At 36.2% G+C, this 20124-nt stretch overlaps 1 protein-coding gene across 2 annotated transcripts in view; it reads right to left on the reverse strand.

Annotated features, from left to right (window-relative positions):
* Positions 1-261: 261 nt before the first annotated feature.
* The window catches only part of LOC306887743 (ubiquitin carboxyl-terminal hydrolase 45-like), a 43525-nt gene continuing 23662 nt past the window's right edge, over positions 262-20124 (reverse strand). The window contains exons 9-18 of one of the 2 annotated variants that reach the window (XM_079445742.1): positions 13701-13788; positions 11144-11225; positions 10829-10920; positions 9479-9535; positions 9218-9346; positions 8001-8661; positions 7073-7170; positions 6782-6868; positions 6555-6696; positions 262-1520 (exon numbers count right to left, since the gene is read on the reverse strand). In XM_079445742.1, coding sequence (XP_079301868.1) covers positions 1390-1520; positions 6555-6696; positions 6782-6868; positions 7073-7170; positions 8001-8661; positions 9218-9346; positions 9479-9535; positions 10829-10920; positions 11144-11225; positions 13701-13788 — 1567 coding nt within the window. In that variant the 3' untranslated portion in view covers positions 262-1389. Of the gene's footprint in view, positions 1521-5782; positions 6697-6781; positions 6869-7072; positions 7171-8000; positions 8662-9217; positions 9347-9478; positions 9536-10828; positions 10921-11143; positions 11226-13700; positions 13789-20124 lie in introns of those variants that run through there. The other variant, XM_079445741.1, reaches the window with a different exon arrangement.

The following is a 20124-nucleotide window of genomic DNA, read 5'->3' on the forward strand; positions in this document are numbered from 1 at the left end:
ATCGTTTCGGACGTTGCCCTTTTCTGATTGCACACCCACCTCCTCTTCACCAGTCAGCGACATGGTCTAAAACAGCACGCCTTTGCACCCGTCATGCCGAATCTCAGCTGAAGACAGAGTGAAAATGGCATCCTGGGATTTGTGGCGACAGGAGATACTAATGGCCGACAACATCTCCAGAAAGAGAAAGGGAGACAAGGCACCCAGAGACCCCAAATGTAACGAAATGAAATAATTTCAAACCCACTCAAAGGTTTTCTTCAACTAAATGTATTTAAATTATCATTTTAAATGATTTATACTGGATTATGTTCACAAAATTCAAGCAAAAGAACTGCTTGAGGAACCCTGAAGCCTTATACACCACACAAATCTATGGTGTTACAATATCTGCCCAGTTAACAGAATAAATAGTATTGAACAAGATTCATATTTTACATACAATTATGTATATTTCTAATCAGTATATACACAACCTGTTCTCTTTATACTCCTGTATGAATTGAATACTTAGCTAAAGACATGCAAAACAATCTCAGCCCTCATAAACCGTAGGCACTGATGTAGTTTCAAAAATCTTTAGGGGAAATAATAATAAATTGTTTTCTACTCGTATTCATTTCTGGAATAGAAAAAATAAGCAAAGTCCAGGAATATTGCACCAACTCCTTAACCATTAGATATTGAGAAATGTATCGGAGTTATAAATTCATAAAACTTTTGAGGAGGGCCCACTTTTATAATTTGAATCAAACGACATTCAAAAACATTAGTATTGATCAAGCAAACCAAAGTTAAACGTGTTAGCACAAAATTAAATGAAAATCAGCAAATTACAATTTATTATATTGTTGTCAAGCAACCTTGTGAATATTAAATTGTCTCCAAGTAAATGATGACATGTTGTTTGCGTGTGTGTGACTAGTTTGTGTGATCCAGTGCAGGATATGGTGGGTTTAAACGGCTCTGCAAGCAACAGCTGCATTTTGTGCTGAGTTTGCCTTTCACAACAGAGGTTATAGACTCTTTTGGCACAATCCTCCCTCTCATATCATATATTCTATACATATTTATCCTAAATTACTCTTTGGCAATTTCTCCTGCAAAATGAACAACCCCAAAAAATAAATGCTAAGTTCAAATATTAGCTGTAAAATATAAATAACTTAAACTCATAATATTATTTTACATCAATAATAATGGCTCCCCATTTTTAATTCAGATCACCTTGAGTAATGAATGAGCCATAAAACAAAACTTTTAGTATATGACATCTTTCCTATGTTAAAATACAGGGATATAGTCATGCAGTAAGTGCTCGCTTTTGTCTGAGCTGATATTGCCTTTTGCATTCGTCTGATCATCTTGCATTCACGCGCCTGTCGGGATCTATAGGAGTTCTTCATAGAAAAGTAAATAAGCTTGAGAGTTCAGCACTCTGGACTCCGGTACAGTCTGTACGTTGGTGTCGCTAACATACACCCACTGACCTTGTGGGGCTGAGCTGGCTTCTCTGGAACCTAAAAAACAAAGAGATGTTGGTATTTAGAGGAACATTCACAAAAACATCCAGACTGTATTAATAGTAATCAGTTTAATAGTCATCATGTTTTTGTATATTTAAAACAATGCATGCAACAAACAATACACTACTGTATGCAAAAATGCATAGAGTAAGGCTGGTTCAAGTTTATGGCTGTGTATTTTTAAAAAACAGTAACAAACACACTGAAATGAAATGTGTACCAAAGTAATGTGTAATTAACTTGTGTGTGAGTGTATATGTATATATGTATATGTATATGTGTATGTGTATGTGTATGTATATGCATGTGTATGTGCCTTTGTGTGAGGGTGTCCCTCAGTGGTCAGTTCTGGGTCCTGTTTTATTTAGTGTTTACATGCTACCTCTTGGGCAGATTATTCAGAAGTACGGCCTGGGTTATCATTGTAACGCGGACAACACCCAGATTTATATTAGCACTCAGCTTGATTCCACTACTTCCTCTTTGACTCTTTCTGCCTGTTTGCTGGAAATCAAGGCATGGATGAATCACAACTTTCTAAAGCTAAATGGTTCTAAAACAGAAATTGTATTAATTGGCACTCCATCTAATGTTAATAAGTGCAGTAATTTTAAACTTTCAGTTGACAATACTCAAATATCTCCTTATGCCCAGGTGCGTAATTTAGGCGTCATTTTTGATGCTCAGCTGACTTTTAATTCTCATTTCAAAAACATAACTAAAGTTGCCTTTTTCCATCTTCGTAACATTGCTCGCATTAGACCCTTTCTTTCCTGGCCTGATGCTGAGAGGCTTATTCATGCCTTCATCACATCACAGCTCGATTATTGTAATTCTTTCTTTGGGGGTTTACCAGTAAGTTCTGTTAAGAGATCGCAATATATACAAAACTCAGCTGGGCGAGTTTTGACTTATACATCTGCATGCCATAACATTACCCCAGTGCTCCAGCAACTTCATTGGCTCCCGGTTCAATCACGCATTAAATTTAAAACTCTGATTTTAACCTATAAAGCTGTGCATGGGCTGGCTCCAGATTACAGCTGTGATTTGGTCACTCTTTCTACTCCTTGCTCTCTTCGCTCTGCTGGTTGTCTCTCCTTGTATCAGCTTCGTTGTAAATTAAAAACCATGGGGGGGAGGGTTTTCTTATAACGGGCCTAAGCTATGGAACGCATTACCTGCGTTCATTAGGAATGCTGCTTCCTTGGATTGCTTTAAGAAACTTCTTAAGACACATTTTTTTAGTAAAGTTTTTAATTTGTGATTATTTACTGTGATTTTATTTTGATATGTAGTTTTGGTTGATTTGTTATTTTGTTTGTACATGTTGTAGCGCTTTTGAGTTTAAGAAAGGTGCATTACAAATAATACACACACACACACACACACACACACACATACATACACATATATATATATATATATATATATATATATATATATATATACACACACACATACACACACATACATACATACATACATACATATACTGCCGTGCAAAGGCAAAAGACTTCAAAATTGTCAAAAATTAGTTATTGATATTTTTGGGATATTCAAGACATCCTTTATCATGTATATAAGTCTCTTGAGTCAATTTTGTTGTTTTTTTCGAGAAAATAATGGGTCATCTCAACCGTAACTTCAAAAAGCCCCGGAGGAACCAAGGCAGAACACCGTATAACACCAGTTACTGCTCTTTCACTGTTTGGAACGCTCAAATTGAGTTACGGCTAGAGCTGCACGATTAATCGTTAAAAGATCACGATCTCGATTCAAACACCCACGTGATCTCATTTCTCAATGTCAACGATTCGCCTGTGTCTATTAAACCTTTGAATAAACCTTACCAGAACATTCAAATCTGCGTTCGTGCTGCCGCTGGCACAGAGAGAGCCGTTATCATGTAGGTAAGAAACAGCTTCACAAATAGTTTCTCTCAACTTCACAGTATTATTTCTGTCTTACAATTCATTCATATTATCACAGAAATACTGGGATGAAAGTTTATAATTTGGATATAAACACTGATGTCTATAGTAGCGATCAAAATATAGCAAATCACCTTTTAAAAGTAATTTGCGCTTCAAATAACGTTTGTGCAGGTTACACTGTTTAGACACTAGGTGGAGAAAAGTGACTGTTAAAGATGTAACGTATTTATTATCATTCATTCAAGAGATTTGTTCAAAAATGCTGATTCATCCAGTAATGAAACGAGTGAAGTATTTGAGTGAGCCATTGAATCATTCATTCAAACCAATTTTTCATTATTTTAATTAAAAATGGGTTTAGTTAAATATTTTAAATATATATTTTATATATTTAAATTAACAATTAAAAATGAATTAAACACTCTTAAACTGACTGCAGCAATTAATATTTGGTCTCAGCCTTTTGTAAATTATGTGTTAATTTAAGTTCAGAATCGTGGGAATATAGTGATCTCAATTTGAGACATAAAAAAATCGTGATTCCACAATTTACGGCGGTCTGATACAGCGGTCGGACTTTGTTCAACTGTGCGTCAAAATGAAGTTACGGTTACGGCTTGGAGTTATACGGTGTTCTGCCATTAAAGTCTGCTGCATTTTAATTACGGTGCAGACAAACGCATTAGATAGATCACGATCAACCAAACAGCTCCATATAACAAAGCACTGTAAAGACTAGACACCTTGGCAGCAATACATTATCGTGAATAACCTTTAAAGACTTTTTTCCCCTTTTTGTAGTGCAGATTATTTACCAGGCTGTCACTTATAGTTGGACGCGTGTGTAGGCCTACTTGAATGCCGTAGCATGTAACTTTAGCACAATCAATCATAAAATCAGTAGCCTAACAGTTCGCAATTCCAAAATCCATATCCTACCTTTTCTTGTAACCCGATAAAATCAATGCATGGGGCTGAACATCGTCGGAGATGTTTAATCCACAAACAAGCATGCCTGCATGCTGGCGTTCACACAGATCCACAAGTCGTTCTTTTTAGGTTAGGCTATTTAATTCAAGTCAATATAAGCAATTATGCTATGACTAGCATTCTTGTACGTTACTGAGCATAGCAAATAAATTGGTTGCAAAGCGGTATCCACTCACATTTAACTTTTGCTTGTAACGGTCAAAAAAATAAAAACAAAAACAATTAACACAGTCACATTACTATAAGGTATTTTGCCTTTGTAGGGCAGTATAATATATATATATAAAAAATAAATAATATAAATTTGTTTACATAATATACGTGTACTGTATATTTATTATGTATATATAAATACACACAAACATACAGTATATATTTTGAAAATATAACAAAAATATAAACAACATTGTTCTTAAATATATACATGTATATGTGTATTGATATAGACAATAAATATACACAGTACACATTATGTAAACAAAAACTTTTATTTTGGAATGCAATTAATCGTTTGACGATAGATAGATAGATAGATAGATAGATAGATAGATAGATAGATAGATAGATAGATAGATAGATAGATAGATAGATAGATAGATAGATAGATAGATAGATAGATAGATAGATAGATAGATAGATAGATAGATAGATAGATAGAATAAAAAAAAGAAAGAAAAGCAAATAATCTAAAAACAAAACAAAACAGATGAGTCCGGCAATATCCTTCAAATCATATTTTAATGCAATGTTTTAGTTCTTCAACCTTCACCAGGCATTGTTGTCCTAAAATAATCTATTTTTGTTTGATTATTTGATTTTGAGTATTTATAGCCATTTAACATATGTGACCCTAGACAACAAAACCAGTTGCTGGGGTATATTTGTAGCAATAGCCAAAAATACACTGTATGGGTCAAAATTATTGATTTTTCTTTTATGCCAAAAATCATGTAAAGATCAGATTAGTAAATTTACATTTAGTAAATTTTGTACATTTGTAAATATATTAAAACTTAATTTTTGATTAGTAATATGCATTGCTAAGGACTCCATTTAGACAGCATTAAAGATTTTCTCAGTATTTAGATTTTTTTTGCACCCTCAGATTCCAGATTTTCAAATAGTTGTATCTCGGCCAAATATTGTCCGATCCTAAAAACCACACATCAATGGAAAGCTTATTTATTCAGCTTTCAGATGAAAAAAAAATTGACCCTTATGACTGGTTTTGTGGTCCAGGGTCACATATTTGAAATGAATAATTTAGTCCTTAACTGCAAAACATCCAATTACTGTATTTATCAATTATTAAAAATTACAGAACACAATCAATACTAAAACAACCTTTTATTACGACAAACTTAAACGATCATCACAATCAATAACCTATTCTAATAAAATGCCACCTTTAGCTTTGCCTTCATTAAAGATTAAATAACACCACATGATGTTTCTCTGTCTCCTGTAGAGTGGTCTACTTTTTTCTCTATTTCAGCTTTTCAAAGCTTTTTGTGATAGATAGATAAATAAATAAAATTGACTTGTTCAAAACCTAAGATCAATATTTTTCTGTGAGAATCAATCCTCATACTACAGGAAATATTTACACATCCTAACTGATTTGACATACCATTTGCACTTTTGCCTTTTAAACAGTCCTAAAAATGAAAGCACAAGAAAGGCAACTGAAAAAAGCATGGTGACAGACACAAAATAGATTTTCAGCCCATGCTTCCATTCAGTCACTCTTTTGGAGATTGTGTAGCCTTCATTATAACCAACAATTCAGCTTCAATCTGTGCACTGCAACAGTTAACTACCACGGCTCTCCGTGGGCTTTTTACTCTGTTCCAAACACTGCTGAAAGGTGTGCTCTCTCCTTGAGTAGAGAGTGGCGAAGAACGCGTCTATAGATCATCAACAACAAACAAATCCCACTTGGCCTTTACTAAACAAGCTGCATCCTCAAGGTTGTGGTCCAATGCCGAGATGCAGACAACCCTTAGTTTACCCACAGGTTTTTCAGGCCTTTCAGAACCAGCTGCAAAGAAATGCACTGACGAGCACATGGAAACTATAAGGTGTCTGGGCAGCTTTGTACCTGACTGGTTCCGGCGCTGCTCAGGTTTACGCTGGGGGGTGCGGACCTTCACGTAGGCTGCATAGTGCCCACCTCGCATTGATCCGCTGTGTTCCACAATGCCATACAAGCTGTACAGCACACGCTCTCCTGACCCGAGGTTCTGCCACACACATATACTGAATTAATACCGTATACGGATTCATAAATCATTGGTCTTTACTGATATGCATAACTCTAATCAATACCTTACAAGTGGCAGAGCAGAAAGGTGCCAGGTCTATCAAAAGAGGAAAATCCACATGTCTATTAACTTTCCTCAGATTCATCCCGGCCTGCAAAGATAAAGAAAACTCAATCAGTGTACCGCCACACAATGAAGTATATAACAAATGACCTTGCTCACATACATGCATACATATATATATATTTTATACATTATTATATATAAAAAAACTGTCTGAAATGACACAAAAAGTACTTATGTGACACAAATTACGAAAACGGGTTATAATGTACGGAATGCTGGGGATTCAGACCTGGTGAAATCGTTTAAGGTGAAGAGTGACCACTGGAGGAAGTGCCGAGATGAGCATCTGTTTACGGGCACTGGTGTACACTTTCTCAGCCCTCTTATCTGAAACATATATAAAAACAACAGTCTGATCTACACTTTTGCCAGTATTTCTGATTAGCCATAAAAATAGCATTTTATACTTTTTAATTTATTCCTACATAAAGATTTACATCTGTGTTCTGTAATAGCTCCTAAAAACCCTACTCTGGACAGCATGAAGTCATTTTTTATGAAGTCAGTACTACAAAATTTTTTAATGAAATTAAAGACAGAAATTGACAAAGCAATTGCAATGCTTAACATGGTGTGAAGTGTGAGTGTGTGAGTGTGAAGTGTGAGTGTGAAGTGTGAGTGTGAGTGTGAAGTGACATTCAGCCAATGTCACTTCACATTGGCTATGGCATACACATAGCTAGGTTAAAAAAGTAGTATGAATTTTTATATTTAAAGCATATTAAATGTTTTCTATATATATGTTATGTGTTTTATACTTCCTAAAATAACATTAAAAATGTAAAATGCTTACTGCATGACAAAATTAAATGACACATTGGGCCAATTTGTTTCAATTTCAATTTCTTTGTAAAGAGTGTGTAAAATACTTTGTCCATAAATTGCCAGATCAAAATGGATTTATGAGCAATTTCCAGAGACATTTTTGATTAAAAAAAAAACAAAAACAAAAAAACAAACAAATAATTTTAAATGAAAATAAATGTAGGTTTGGTTAGCCTAAATATGTATGTAGTTTTTTTATTGCAAAAATATTTAAAACAATTTTGAATGTTAGTGTATTCATTAAAGGTAGTATATCTTTCAGCGACTCTTCTTTACTATGCAGTGGGCAGTATATACAACTCTATATATATTTCATGTGTCAATATACATACCACCCCTCTTCATCTGTCTTTGCCTTCTCTCAGTGCAGTTCTCACAGAGCAGTTTGTTGTTGCCCATCAGCAGCTCAACAGAGGTAAACTGATGCAGGCAGGACTGTACAGAGCACTCTTTAGAGCTGGGAGTGTAGCTGTGACAGAGTGCTTGGAAGGCCCCTTGATGGTGCTGACGGTCCCTCTCCCGGATCTCGGACGGTTCCTCTGGGCTGTGACTGACAGGTAGAGTGTCAGTGGAAGTGTGCACCAGGCCAAGCTTGGACACAGCGCTCACAAGCTGCTCTACAGCGCCGCCCTGTTGAGGTCTAATGGTGGCTAAGGGAGTGGGGCTCGTGTTCAGGTTTGGTTTTAGACTTGGATTTTGTGCTGTTGAGGCTGAAGTCGAGGTGGTTGAGACTTTATCTGATGTGCTACTGTGAGTGGACACAGATGGGATTCGTGGTGACCATTCGCTCTCAGAGGCCTCGCTGTCTGCATCGTTACTGCTGTCCTGCAGGTTTGAATCCTTCTCGCTGCAGTCTGATTGACTGCCCAGCGTATCCACCCGGCAACTGGCCAGTCCACGCCCATCCACACAGAGCTCCTCGTCTTGTCGGCTAGAAACCGAATCCGCACCTCTCTCATCATGAGAAGTGGAGGAATGGCGACCCTGCAGCTTCTAAGCCACCATCACACAAACATAAATTAATGTTAAAAACAACGAAGCAAGGAAACACATACACTACGACTCCAAAATTTGGGGTCAGTAACATTTTTAAGTAATTAATACTTGTATTCAGCAAGGATGCATTAAATTGATCAAAAGTGAAAGCCTTTTATAAATGTTTTTAAAAATTGTAAAATGATTTCCACAAAAATATTAAATAGCACAACTGTTTTCAACACTGATAACAAGAAATGTTTCTTTAACACCAAATCGGCACATTACAATGTTTTCTGAAAGATGTGACACTGAAAACTGGAGTAAATGCTGCTCAAAATTCATATTTCCATCACAGGAATAAATGACATTTTAAAACACATTCCAATGGAAAACAGTTATTTTAAAATGTAATAATATTTGACAATAGCGTTTGCACTGTATTTTTTATCAAATAAATGCAGTTTATTTAGTCAAAACAATGACTTGGTGAGGAAGAAAATAAATCTTATTTCAGACCACAAATTTTGAACGTTAGTCTATAAGGGCTATCAATGATGTTGGCTCCACCTACCTGTCCACTCAACCTCCTGCTGTTTCTATTGGCTTGTGAATGGGCAGCTGATGAGTCATCATGGGAGGCCGGTCCGTCTTGCTCCCGCCCACTCTTCCCAAGTCTACCAGGATTTGTAGGCTTGGAGATCTGAGCAAGAAAAACAACAAACCCTCAAAAGAAATCACTCAATTCAAGGCAGTTTAGCACATTTAGAGAATGGACAGATTATTAAATGCAAATAAAATAAAGCAACAAATGTTTTACAATTGTGAGTCTTACCCTTTCTTCTATGATGGGAAGGGAAATGTCAATGAAGGCTTCTTTCACAGTGGAAATCTAGTGAAGAATATAAACATGTTACACATTACAATTAGTAGTCACTGTATTATTATAATAAATATTATAAAACAATTTTTGCACTACATTATATATTGTATACATATTACATTGTATTATAGTAAATTAAAAGGCATATATTATAAATTAAATTAATATGTATACACTTACAATACTGTAACATTTAAAGTGCATAATTTTTATTTATAAAGTTAAAATGTATTGTTTGTGTGTGAAAAAGTGAAAGTGACGTGACACTGCCAAGTATGGTGACCCATACTCGGAATTCGTGCTCTGCATTTAACCCATCCAACGTGCACACACACAGCAGTGAACACACACACACCGTGAACACACACCCGGAGCAGTGGGCAGCCATTTATGCTGCGGCGCCCGGGGAGCAGTTGGGGGTTCGGTGCCTTGCTCAGGGGCACCTCAGTTGTGGTATTGAGGGTGGAGAGAGCGCTGGACATTCCCTCCCCCCACCTACAATTCCTGCCGGCCGGGGACTCGCACTCACAACCTTTGGATTAAGAGTCCGACTCTCTAACTATTAGGCCACGACTTCCCCTAAAAAAAAGGGGGAAGTGGTGTGTGGCCAAGTATGGTGACCCATACTCAGAATTTGTTCTCTGCATTTAACCCATCCAAGTGTACACACAGAAGTGAACATACACCCGGAGCAGTGGGCAGCCATTGCTGCGGCGCCCGGGGAGCAGTTGGGGGTTCGGTGCCTTGCTCAAGGGTCTCACCTCAGTCGTGGTATTGAGGGTGGAGAGAGTGTTGGTTATTCACTCCCCCACCTACAATCCCTGCCGGACCTGAGACTCGAACCCGCAACCTTCGGGTTACAAGGAGATTTAGGCCACGACTGCCCCCAAAATATAAATAAATATATTGTATATGTATATGTGTTTCTTTATTATGTATATATAAATACACACACATACGGTACATATTTTCTATTTTCTATTAATGTGTTTAATATATAAAATATATATTTCTTAAATATATACATGCATGTGCTTGTATTTATATATACATAATAAATATACACAGTACACACTTATGTAAACAAAAACTTTTATTTTGAATGATTATGATTTGAATGATATTGAATTATTTGAATGATATTGAATTATTTTGATTTGAACGTTCATATATATATTTTTTTTATCATTATTATTTTTTTTTTTATGTGAACAAGTTATATAACCTGGCTTTGTATGAGGACATTGTACATTACAAAAAAAAAAAAAAAAAAAAAAAAAAAAAAAAAAGAGAAACTCTTACATGTTCACACTCTTCACACATTATGGTGCTGGTCAGCTCTCCGACAAAGATCCGATCGACAAAATTCATTTTCACTCCTTCCTTCCCATAAGCTGTAGAACATATTAAAATTGATATATGTTATACACAGCATATTTATGTTATATAAAAACACATTCAAACAACTCAGAACACAAAAGAATAGAATTTTTAGAATTATGTTTTCATGTGAACAGTGTCATTATTTTTTTAATCTTGCAAAAACAAGCTGTCACTAGATGGCAATATTGTTCTGAATGATGTGAAATGCAGGTGACGGAAACATAGAGTGATCACCCTTCACTTTTCGTTTGGTCTCCTCGTCAGCTGTCTTCTCTGTGGGGTTGTTAAAGGCTTTGAGGATGCCTGCTTTAATGCGCTGTCAATGTAAACACAATGTGATGCCACTTTGTTAGATAAACAGTTGCTGTCACAAAAAGTTCCTTTTATCATGCTCATAATAATAGAAGCACATGAAAAGTCTCACAGCTTGTATCTTTTAATAATGAAAAGTTAACGTTTCAATTAAATAATGAAAAAAACAATGTCAACCTTTTCGTTATATATGAAAAATTACTTGAATTTGACAGCTATAAACAAATCAAATAAGTCACAGCCGTTTCCCCCTTCAGACTTTAAACTCTTCACCCTTGGATGTGTTCTTTTTTCCTCAGGTTTTTGTTGTGGTAAATAAGCTGAAGCAAAAGCAAGGCCATGAACACGTGTATGTGATGAAAAGTAAATGTGTGCTTCACATATTATACACAGCAGCACATATGCATTGTATATCCCATGTATATGTGGGCATAAAGACTTGTGAAGGCGAGTGTCCCTGTGGTCTTTATGAGAGGTGACATGGTCAGTGACTGTGTTGGTGAGAGAGCTGTTAGAAGACACAGTCACAGTATAGCACCAATCAATAGATAATTGGCCGTGGTGGCGATGTCTGTGGGGCTCGACCAGTCTCCCCCATTGTCCCGTCCCCACGCTCGGGACGGGCTATTTAGGTCAAAAGCCTGGTTAATCCCACTCCTTTAGCTACTCAACCCCCCAAACACCCATCTGTGTCGGACCCTGCTGCAACACACACTAATTAATCACAAACACATACAACCTAAAATAACTAGGCCACCACACTCTCTTGAGAAGTTGAGCTCACTTGAGCACCCCATTCTTAGGAGTTTTATTCAACGGCTAATTGGTGATAATTCAGTGATGTTAATTAGCATATTGTGACCCGGAATCCTATTGGCTAATCAACATAAATAATGTGGTGTCCACGTTTGGTGACTGGCTCAAAGGGGTCTCAGCTCCGTTGCACTCTGTAGATGAGAGATGAGGCATTTTAAAGAATGCTTTTATAAAACAATCTAAATCATAATGCTGACTGTAACCTCAACTATTTTTAAAGTTGACAAGATAATGTTTTTTTGTGCAAAAGTTTGTATGTTTGTATATACTTGTATACACTTTTGCATGTTTAGATCTTGAAATCAGTATACAATTTCAAATATAAATAGTTATTTTGGTTCATCTCTTATGCTCACTAAAGCTGCTTTTCTTTAATCAAAAATACAGTAAAAACATTAACATTATGAATAGTATTACAATTCATAATAGCTATTTTCTAAAGCAAAATTTTCAGCAGTCATTACTCCAGTGTCACATGATCCTTCAGAAATCATTCTAATATGCTGATTTGGTGCTTTAGAAACATTTATTATTGTCATTAATTAATGTTGAAAACAGTGGTGCATTTTAATATTTTTGTTGAAATTGTAATTTTTTTTCAGAATTCTTGGAGTAGAATTTATTTGAAATATAAATATCTAACATATAACGTTATAAATAATTATTTCTGTCACTTTAAAAAAAAAAAACAATTGTACTGAACGGTAGTGTAAAAATATTTTCCGTTCGTTTCGTCTTAAAAACTATATATGTGTGTGTGTGAGAGAGAAAGTACATGCTGTCTGTAAATTTATTGAAGTACGTGATATTGAGAAACATTTAAACCAGATTGTTTCCTGTTTTCTCCCCCTCAGCCTCCCCTAAGTGTGGAGGGAGGGAGGGAGGGAGGGAGGTGGAGACGGTCCTCCATCACAAAGCCTCAACAAGCAGCTGACTGTTTCCCAGGATGCACAATGAGGCCAGTCGCGCCACTTGCAAGGTTCCTAAGTGGCACAACTGTCCACATTCACAAGTCTGAATGGGCCTTGGCTGGCCCTGGGGCTCATCGCCTGATGCTGCACCCACTTTCTTAGGGCAGTTAGAGCCACTGGTGGGGTTGTGTGGGTCTTGGCCCCTAGCACGTCAGACAAGAACCACTCTATCAAACTACTATGCATCTGCCCAAAAGAGGTCATCGTCCCACCGTCAGTTTGCAAATGCAGCCCTTTGCAGTGACTGGTATAGTTTATATATGCAGTGAGGAGGACTGAGGGCATAATGCTGAGAACAAGACCCCCTGTAGACCTGATATTAACATCCGTTTTAGGCCTCTCCAGTGGAAACAGGACAATGCAAACACATAAGCAGGGTGTAAAACTCTACCACCCTGTACTTGAAGTGTAAACGCTTCAAGTATATACATATATACCTGTGCGTGTGTGTGTGTGTGTGTGTATGTATATGTGTATATGTGTATATATATATATATATATATATATATATATATATATATATATATATATATATATATATATATGTATATATGTATATATGTATATGTATGTGTATATGTATATGTGTATATGTATATATATATATATATATATATATATATGCCCACATAAATATATATATAATATATATAAAAAATAAAATAAAATAAACAAATGAATCATGCACTCACCTTTGTCTCCTCCACTCTCATGGAGTCCAGGAGGTAATGCAGCAATTCCTGACTGTCCTGTTGCTGGTAACCCTTAAAGCGAGGGGCCCTGAACACACACACACAGAGAAAGAGAATTCCTGTCACACAAACAAATTGGCACAAGTGTAAATACATCCAAAGGGACAAAAGGAGCCAAAGCCTCGCAAACACCAATTAGCCACACACAAAAAGCAATCAGCAGCATATAGACGAGTAAAGATGAGAGAAGAATGGACATAATCTTCTCTCAAGGCCTTTTCTCTGATGCTGCATGAGGTGACTCTCGCTGTCTCTTGGGAGGTTTCAGGATCTTGGAGGCAGCTATTATTTTTCCATGACAACATTCATTCACTTTTCATTTCATCATTCAACCAGCTGAGGTCGGTAACACACACACACACACACACATACGCTTTCACACACAAACAGATATATATATAAAGATAGTCTGACCTTTCAGCAATTTATAAACCCAAGATTGAAATTTATTTCTCCAAGATTTCAAAGAACTGCAAAATTAAATTAAAAATCTAAAAATGTTGCCTGCAAGTATTCAATTTCCGCATTTTAATATGTGAAGAACCACCTTATACAACAAAGTCATTTTAGAGTGATTATATACCATCTTTACTCACTGTTGATCTGTAATTTTGTTTGATTCTCCCAGGCTGGTGAGTTTGTTATTAAGATGTAAGGGTTCTGTATTGGAGACTTTAAAATAGACTAAATGTTCTCAGTAAAATTAAGCCAAGAAAAGCTAAGGGTTATGCAAAAGTTCATGCAAAATTCAAAAATGAAAACATTAAAAGTAATCCCAGAAAATGATGTAGCCTGTGTGTGTGTATGCACTCAAAAATAAACATCTGTATTTATTTACAGTACATTCAAGTCAATGTAATTTTCAGCCAAGATTTTCTGCTTGTTTTTTAAAACCAACAGCAATTTATGGCCTTTATGATTATGACCAACATTTTACAGTGACCTAAATTTCAGTACATCCCTAAACACTTGTCATATCTTGATGTTTTTCAAACACATTTAATGCCACATGCTCAGAATAACTGAAATTACAGACATGTACAGAACAGAACCATACAAGACCACCCTAAATACTCCAGACTGGAGGACAGTGGCACTGTGGAGATATGTTAGTTCTTCCTCCCAGCTAGGGATGGGCGATATCTTATCGTTTGCGATATACTGGTAAAGATTTTCCCCATGAAAAGAATTAGTCTTTCCACGATAATAACGATAAAGTCTAGTTGTTGAAATATTTCTGTGCGTGACAGTGCGGAGCGACGGGTGGACGTGAAATTGAGGAGGAGTATATCACTAAATGAGGAGCTCGAACTCCTTTTACAATCTGTAACTGTTTGGTTAGGGCTGTACAGTGCACAAAAAATTGGTCTGAATAAATGCAGTACAGTAGCACGTGTGTAATACAGTTTTGCATGTGTATGAGCCTGTTTACAAACCTATTGTCCAACAAAGATATAATTTATCGATGTGCTTTTTCTCCAAATTAACTTAACATTCGCATGTAAAAGTCGAATGTTTGAAATATTTTTTATGACCAGACGTGGTTTCATATTACAGAATGATAATATTATATACAGTGATAAAGGCAATATCGATTAGCATTGCGTTATAAATATATTTTCCTTATAAAAATACTCAAGATTGAAGAACACAGATAAAAAAAAATATATATATTTTGTGGAATCATATGTTTATTGTCTTCAAGTTTCATCAGTTAAAAGTTCTCCATCTCCGTTGTGCGTTTTATTCAGCGAGAACTTGATACCTTCATGGATGGAGCGTTGTCAGTAGGATTAGTTCTACTATGGATATGTGGAGTTTCTGTGCAAGGGCGCCCTGCGGCTTCCAGTATGAATTAAACCGTGTGTACTCAGCAATGCTCCCAACACCCTATTTTGGGTAAAAATAGGAAAGATTATACTTTTCTCTAACGAAACAGGATTCCCTGAATTATTGTCATTGATATCGTTATTGCAATAAATACCAAAAATATCATGATATATTTTTAAGCCCATATCGCCCATCCCTACTCCCAGTTAACCCTGTGGCAAATCTAGCGGAAAAACATGTTGGGCGTTTAGGAAACAACTCCTTAGACTCTGCCGGGTAGCCCAGGCCAGATGTGGGCCAGCTGTGGGCAACATATGGGCGTTTAAAGCCGGCCCTGCATCAACCTGTTGTGCAATGAGGCTGGATAGCTGGTCAAGATGATAGGAAGGCCATTTGGCCTGGTGATGAACCCAAGGGTAAAGGGACAAGTCAAGGTGTTGGGTCGGGTTGGGATGTCTGAGGCTGTCCAGATGCTCATCAATGATTTTGCTATTAACTGCTAAGCTAGAAAGCACTGTATTTGTGAGGGCAGGCTGGGTGAATGAATGTACCGGCAGGACTGATGGTCAGGCAGTCTGGAATGCCTCTACCGTGGGCTGATGAGTTTTGACGTTCTGCACAACTCTGTGTGACCGGAGTGCGTTTAAGAATGTCCAGCCACCTGCTTCTAACACAGGTCACGAACAGGAGGTCTGGAGAGAGGGCTTCCCTCCCCTTTCTCAGTTTCTCACTGCTTCTTTTCTTATCAGCACTACTGTTCTATAGAAGCATGCATGGAGAACTTCCAGCATAAAAATGCCACGGCAACCTACAGTGGAGTCTAAAAGTCTTAAAGAGACCAATTTAAATAAACTGTTAGAATTTAGATTTTTTTCTAAAGTAAAATAATAATATATTAATTTGATAAATTATAAATATACACTTCAGTTGAAAAGTCTGGGGTCAGTAGGATTGATTATTTTATTTTATTTTTAAAGAAATATTTTTTTTTTCAGCAAGGATGCATTAAAAATGAGAGTAAAGACATACATTTAATAAATAAATGCAGTCTTCTGAACTTTCTATTCATCAAATAAACCTGAAAAAAATGGTTTCCACAAAAATATTAAGCAGCAATTCGGCTTTGCCACCACTGGCATAAATTAAAAATTTAAATACATTAAAATAGAAAATATTTTTTTTTAATCAGTTTTTTAAAATAAGCTTTGGTAAGCCAAAAGAAACTCCCCTTCAAATCAATGACTCTGACATTATTATTATTATTTTTTCATTAATACTGTTATGTGATCTCATGATTTGTAAGAACAGAATTTGATTTTGAACCCCACTGTGCATGTATAGCAGATATAGACTAATATTACTTTTTTATGAGTGATAATTTTTATGTTTCAGTGTCTCTCTAGACATCCACATCTGCCAATGTCAAACCCAAGCTAGCTCTTTGGTAAGAGGTTCAAACAGTAAGCACAGCACGAGCTGCAGAAGGACAAGAACAGTACGAATGTGTTCTGGAGGGAAGCTGACGGGTGAGACGGGCTCCAGTGGGAGAGGTGGGAGAGACTGAGAATGTTCTGGAAGCTCATTGCACTGGAAGAGAAGGCTGAAGGAGCCTGTAGCGGTGCACCCAATATGGCCTTGCCACAGACGGACAGCTGTAACCACTAACACAATTAACAGCGGATGAGTTAATACCAGACGCCAGGCAGCCCCAGCACAATGCTGCAATGCACACATGCACACACTAGCATACTACATCAGTCGAATATAAAACACTCCCATACATGCATCTTACGCTGAGCACAAAACACACAGATCTGAGACAAAAACATACACACAGCTTAATCCCATAGCTAAGCACTCCCAAAATCTGGCAAGTAAACATTTCATCGATCACCTCAAATATCAGCAGAATCATGGCTCAATAAATGAAACAAATTATTATAATTTAAATTTTAAAAATTACAAATTTATCTATTAAATCATTTAGTACATGGCTCTCCTAAAAACCTGATTCTAAAAAAAATGATTTTGTGTTATTTTAAATCATTTTAAGTCATCTTGAGGCCCCCTTTAAAGTTTGCAGAGGCCCTCTGGGGCCCGGCCTGCTGGTTGAGAATCACAGAATTATTTGATATGCAGCCAACAAACTGGTCACTAATCACTTTCAGTTTACTACCTTTTACATCGGCCATCAACATGTCTGGGATTATTTTCTTAAAAAAAATAAAATAAAAGTTGAACCATACATTATCCTTCACATGTAGACAAGAACTAAGGGGCTGTTTACACCTGGTCACTTCCTATGTTTTTTCTGATCGGATAGCCATCCTATCCTGAAAAGACCTGGTGTAAATGCCCTCCGAGATATAAATCTGATCGCTCAAACCACTTTCAGAAGGTGGTCTGGGCCACATTCCTGATGAAACTGGACAAGTGTAAATGCATCTGGTTGTTGAAACCACATATGCTAATTTTACTCCTCCCAAAATATTAAAATAATAAACGTGTGAGAGCGTTTTATAGGCTATATGGTATGTTATAGTCAGATATGACAGCGCTAATGCAACAAGCATCACCGCGGACGAGTAGCTGAGTATCTCTTCAGCAAGCCGACGCGCAAACTGCCCCGAATGAAACAGAGTAAGTCGCAGACGCTCAACACACAATCATCTTCATTAAAAGCAGTGAGACTAACATGTCTTTCCAGTGCTCTATCCTGTTGTGGTCTCTTATATTGAAATGAGTTGATAATGAATAAAATGCAGCGCATATCTATTGCTTTCATTGACGTGAACGTTAAATTTGCATATAGCGCAGGAATTGAAGAACGGATTTATATCCGTTTTGCGAAGACACATTTATGTGGCCAAGTGTAAAACGTTTTAAAAAATCAAATAGATATCCGATTTAGAGACAACGCATGAAGTGACAGGTGTAAACAGGCCCTAAATGCAAAGAATTCTGTCTCAGCAACCTAACAAACATCAGGTAATAAATAAAAATACCTGAAACGTGCTGTCCTTGCTCTTTTGAAATAAAGAGCAAAACTAAATGGCAAAAACTGGTCAAATATTTTTACTCCAAAAAGAAGCAACCTTTTGAGAAAGTAACCTGTAATCAGCTCAGTTTTGAATCCCATAAAGTGATAGTAAAGAGGGAGAAAATCGATGAGATATGAGCAGAGGTGGGTGGTAACGAGTTACATTTACTTCGTTACATTTACTTGAGTAAATTTTTTGGGTAACTAATACTTTTAGAGTATATTTAAAATTGGGTACTTTTACTCTTACTCAAGTACATTTTTTGTAAAAAAACGGTACTTTTACTTAGTTACTGTGGGCGACGCTCCTCTCGTTACTTTATCTTAATGCAATACGTAATACAGGGTTCCCACTCTTTCATGAACACCAGATTCAAGGACTTTCAAGGACTTTTTAAGCACCATTTATTTTATATCAAGCACCTATCAAATTCACACGCCAGCGAATGTAGTGTCATGAAAGACCTTACAGTACTAAACATTTTACTTGCACTTAACATTTACATTAAAAATTTCAGAGTAATAATGTTTTGAATGTGTAGGTTTCATAAATTTAGACCATTTTGAGTAGTCGTGTTCGAAGAATTTAATGAAATCCATTGAAGTTAATACTGGTAATATTCAAATACAATTTCTAAAATATTTTTAGAAAAACAGCAAACTACAAAAAACAAAACAGTTTTTTGCTGTAGTTCTTGTACAAGATTTAAATTTGAAAGAATTTCACAATTTTTAAATTAATAAAAAGTGGTTAAATGTTGTAATAACACTGTAAACCTGTTAACATTAAAAATTAGCATGTTCTCTCAATAGAGACATTACTCATTAATAAACAACTCAAGTCAAAATTATTTTGTAAATCCCATTTTTTTCATCTTTGACCTAGAGGAATGCAGGTGCTCAAACATGCAGCTGCTCAAAATTTAAATTTTTTTTTTTTAATATGTCATGAACATTTTAAACATTGTACATGTGCAAATAAATATAAAGAAAAGAAATAAAATAATAGGACTTTCTATTTGCTTTTAAACTGTAAACGCGTTCCACTAAGCAGTTTTTCTTATTTTTCAAGTTCTACATTTTCTCCTTAGCTCCATGTCGCAGTAAGTTTTGGGAGTTCATTTTTAGTCCATCTCCTATCCTGAAAAGTCTGTCTTGCAGAGATTGACTAAAAATGAGCTCCTAAAACTTACTGCTATTCTGGAAGATCAATTCTTCAAACAGTGGTACAAGAGGATGTGGTGCTGGTCCATCAAGAGTCACTCTCAACCAGAGTTAATTTCGTTGACGAATACTTTATCATAACTTTCATCAACAACATTTTTTTCACTGACGACAACCAGACGATAATGAACGAAAACTATTTTTGAATGACAAAAATTATGACATATCTATCTATCTAATCTAAAATGTTAGGGAGGGACAATTTGGGAAGAGATTCATTCAGAACGAATCTGCTGCATAGAAGGTTAGATGCAAACATATGAACTGGCG

Source organism: Barbus barbus, assembly GCF_936440315.1.
Source record: "Barbus barbus genome assembly, chromosome: 21".
Lineage (NCBI taxonomy): Eukaryota > Metazoa > Chordata > Actinopteri > Cypriniformes > Cyprinidae > Barbus > Barbus barbus.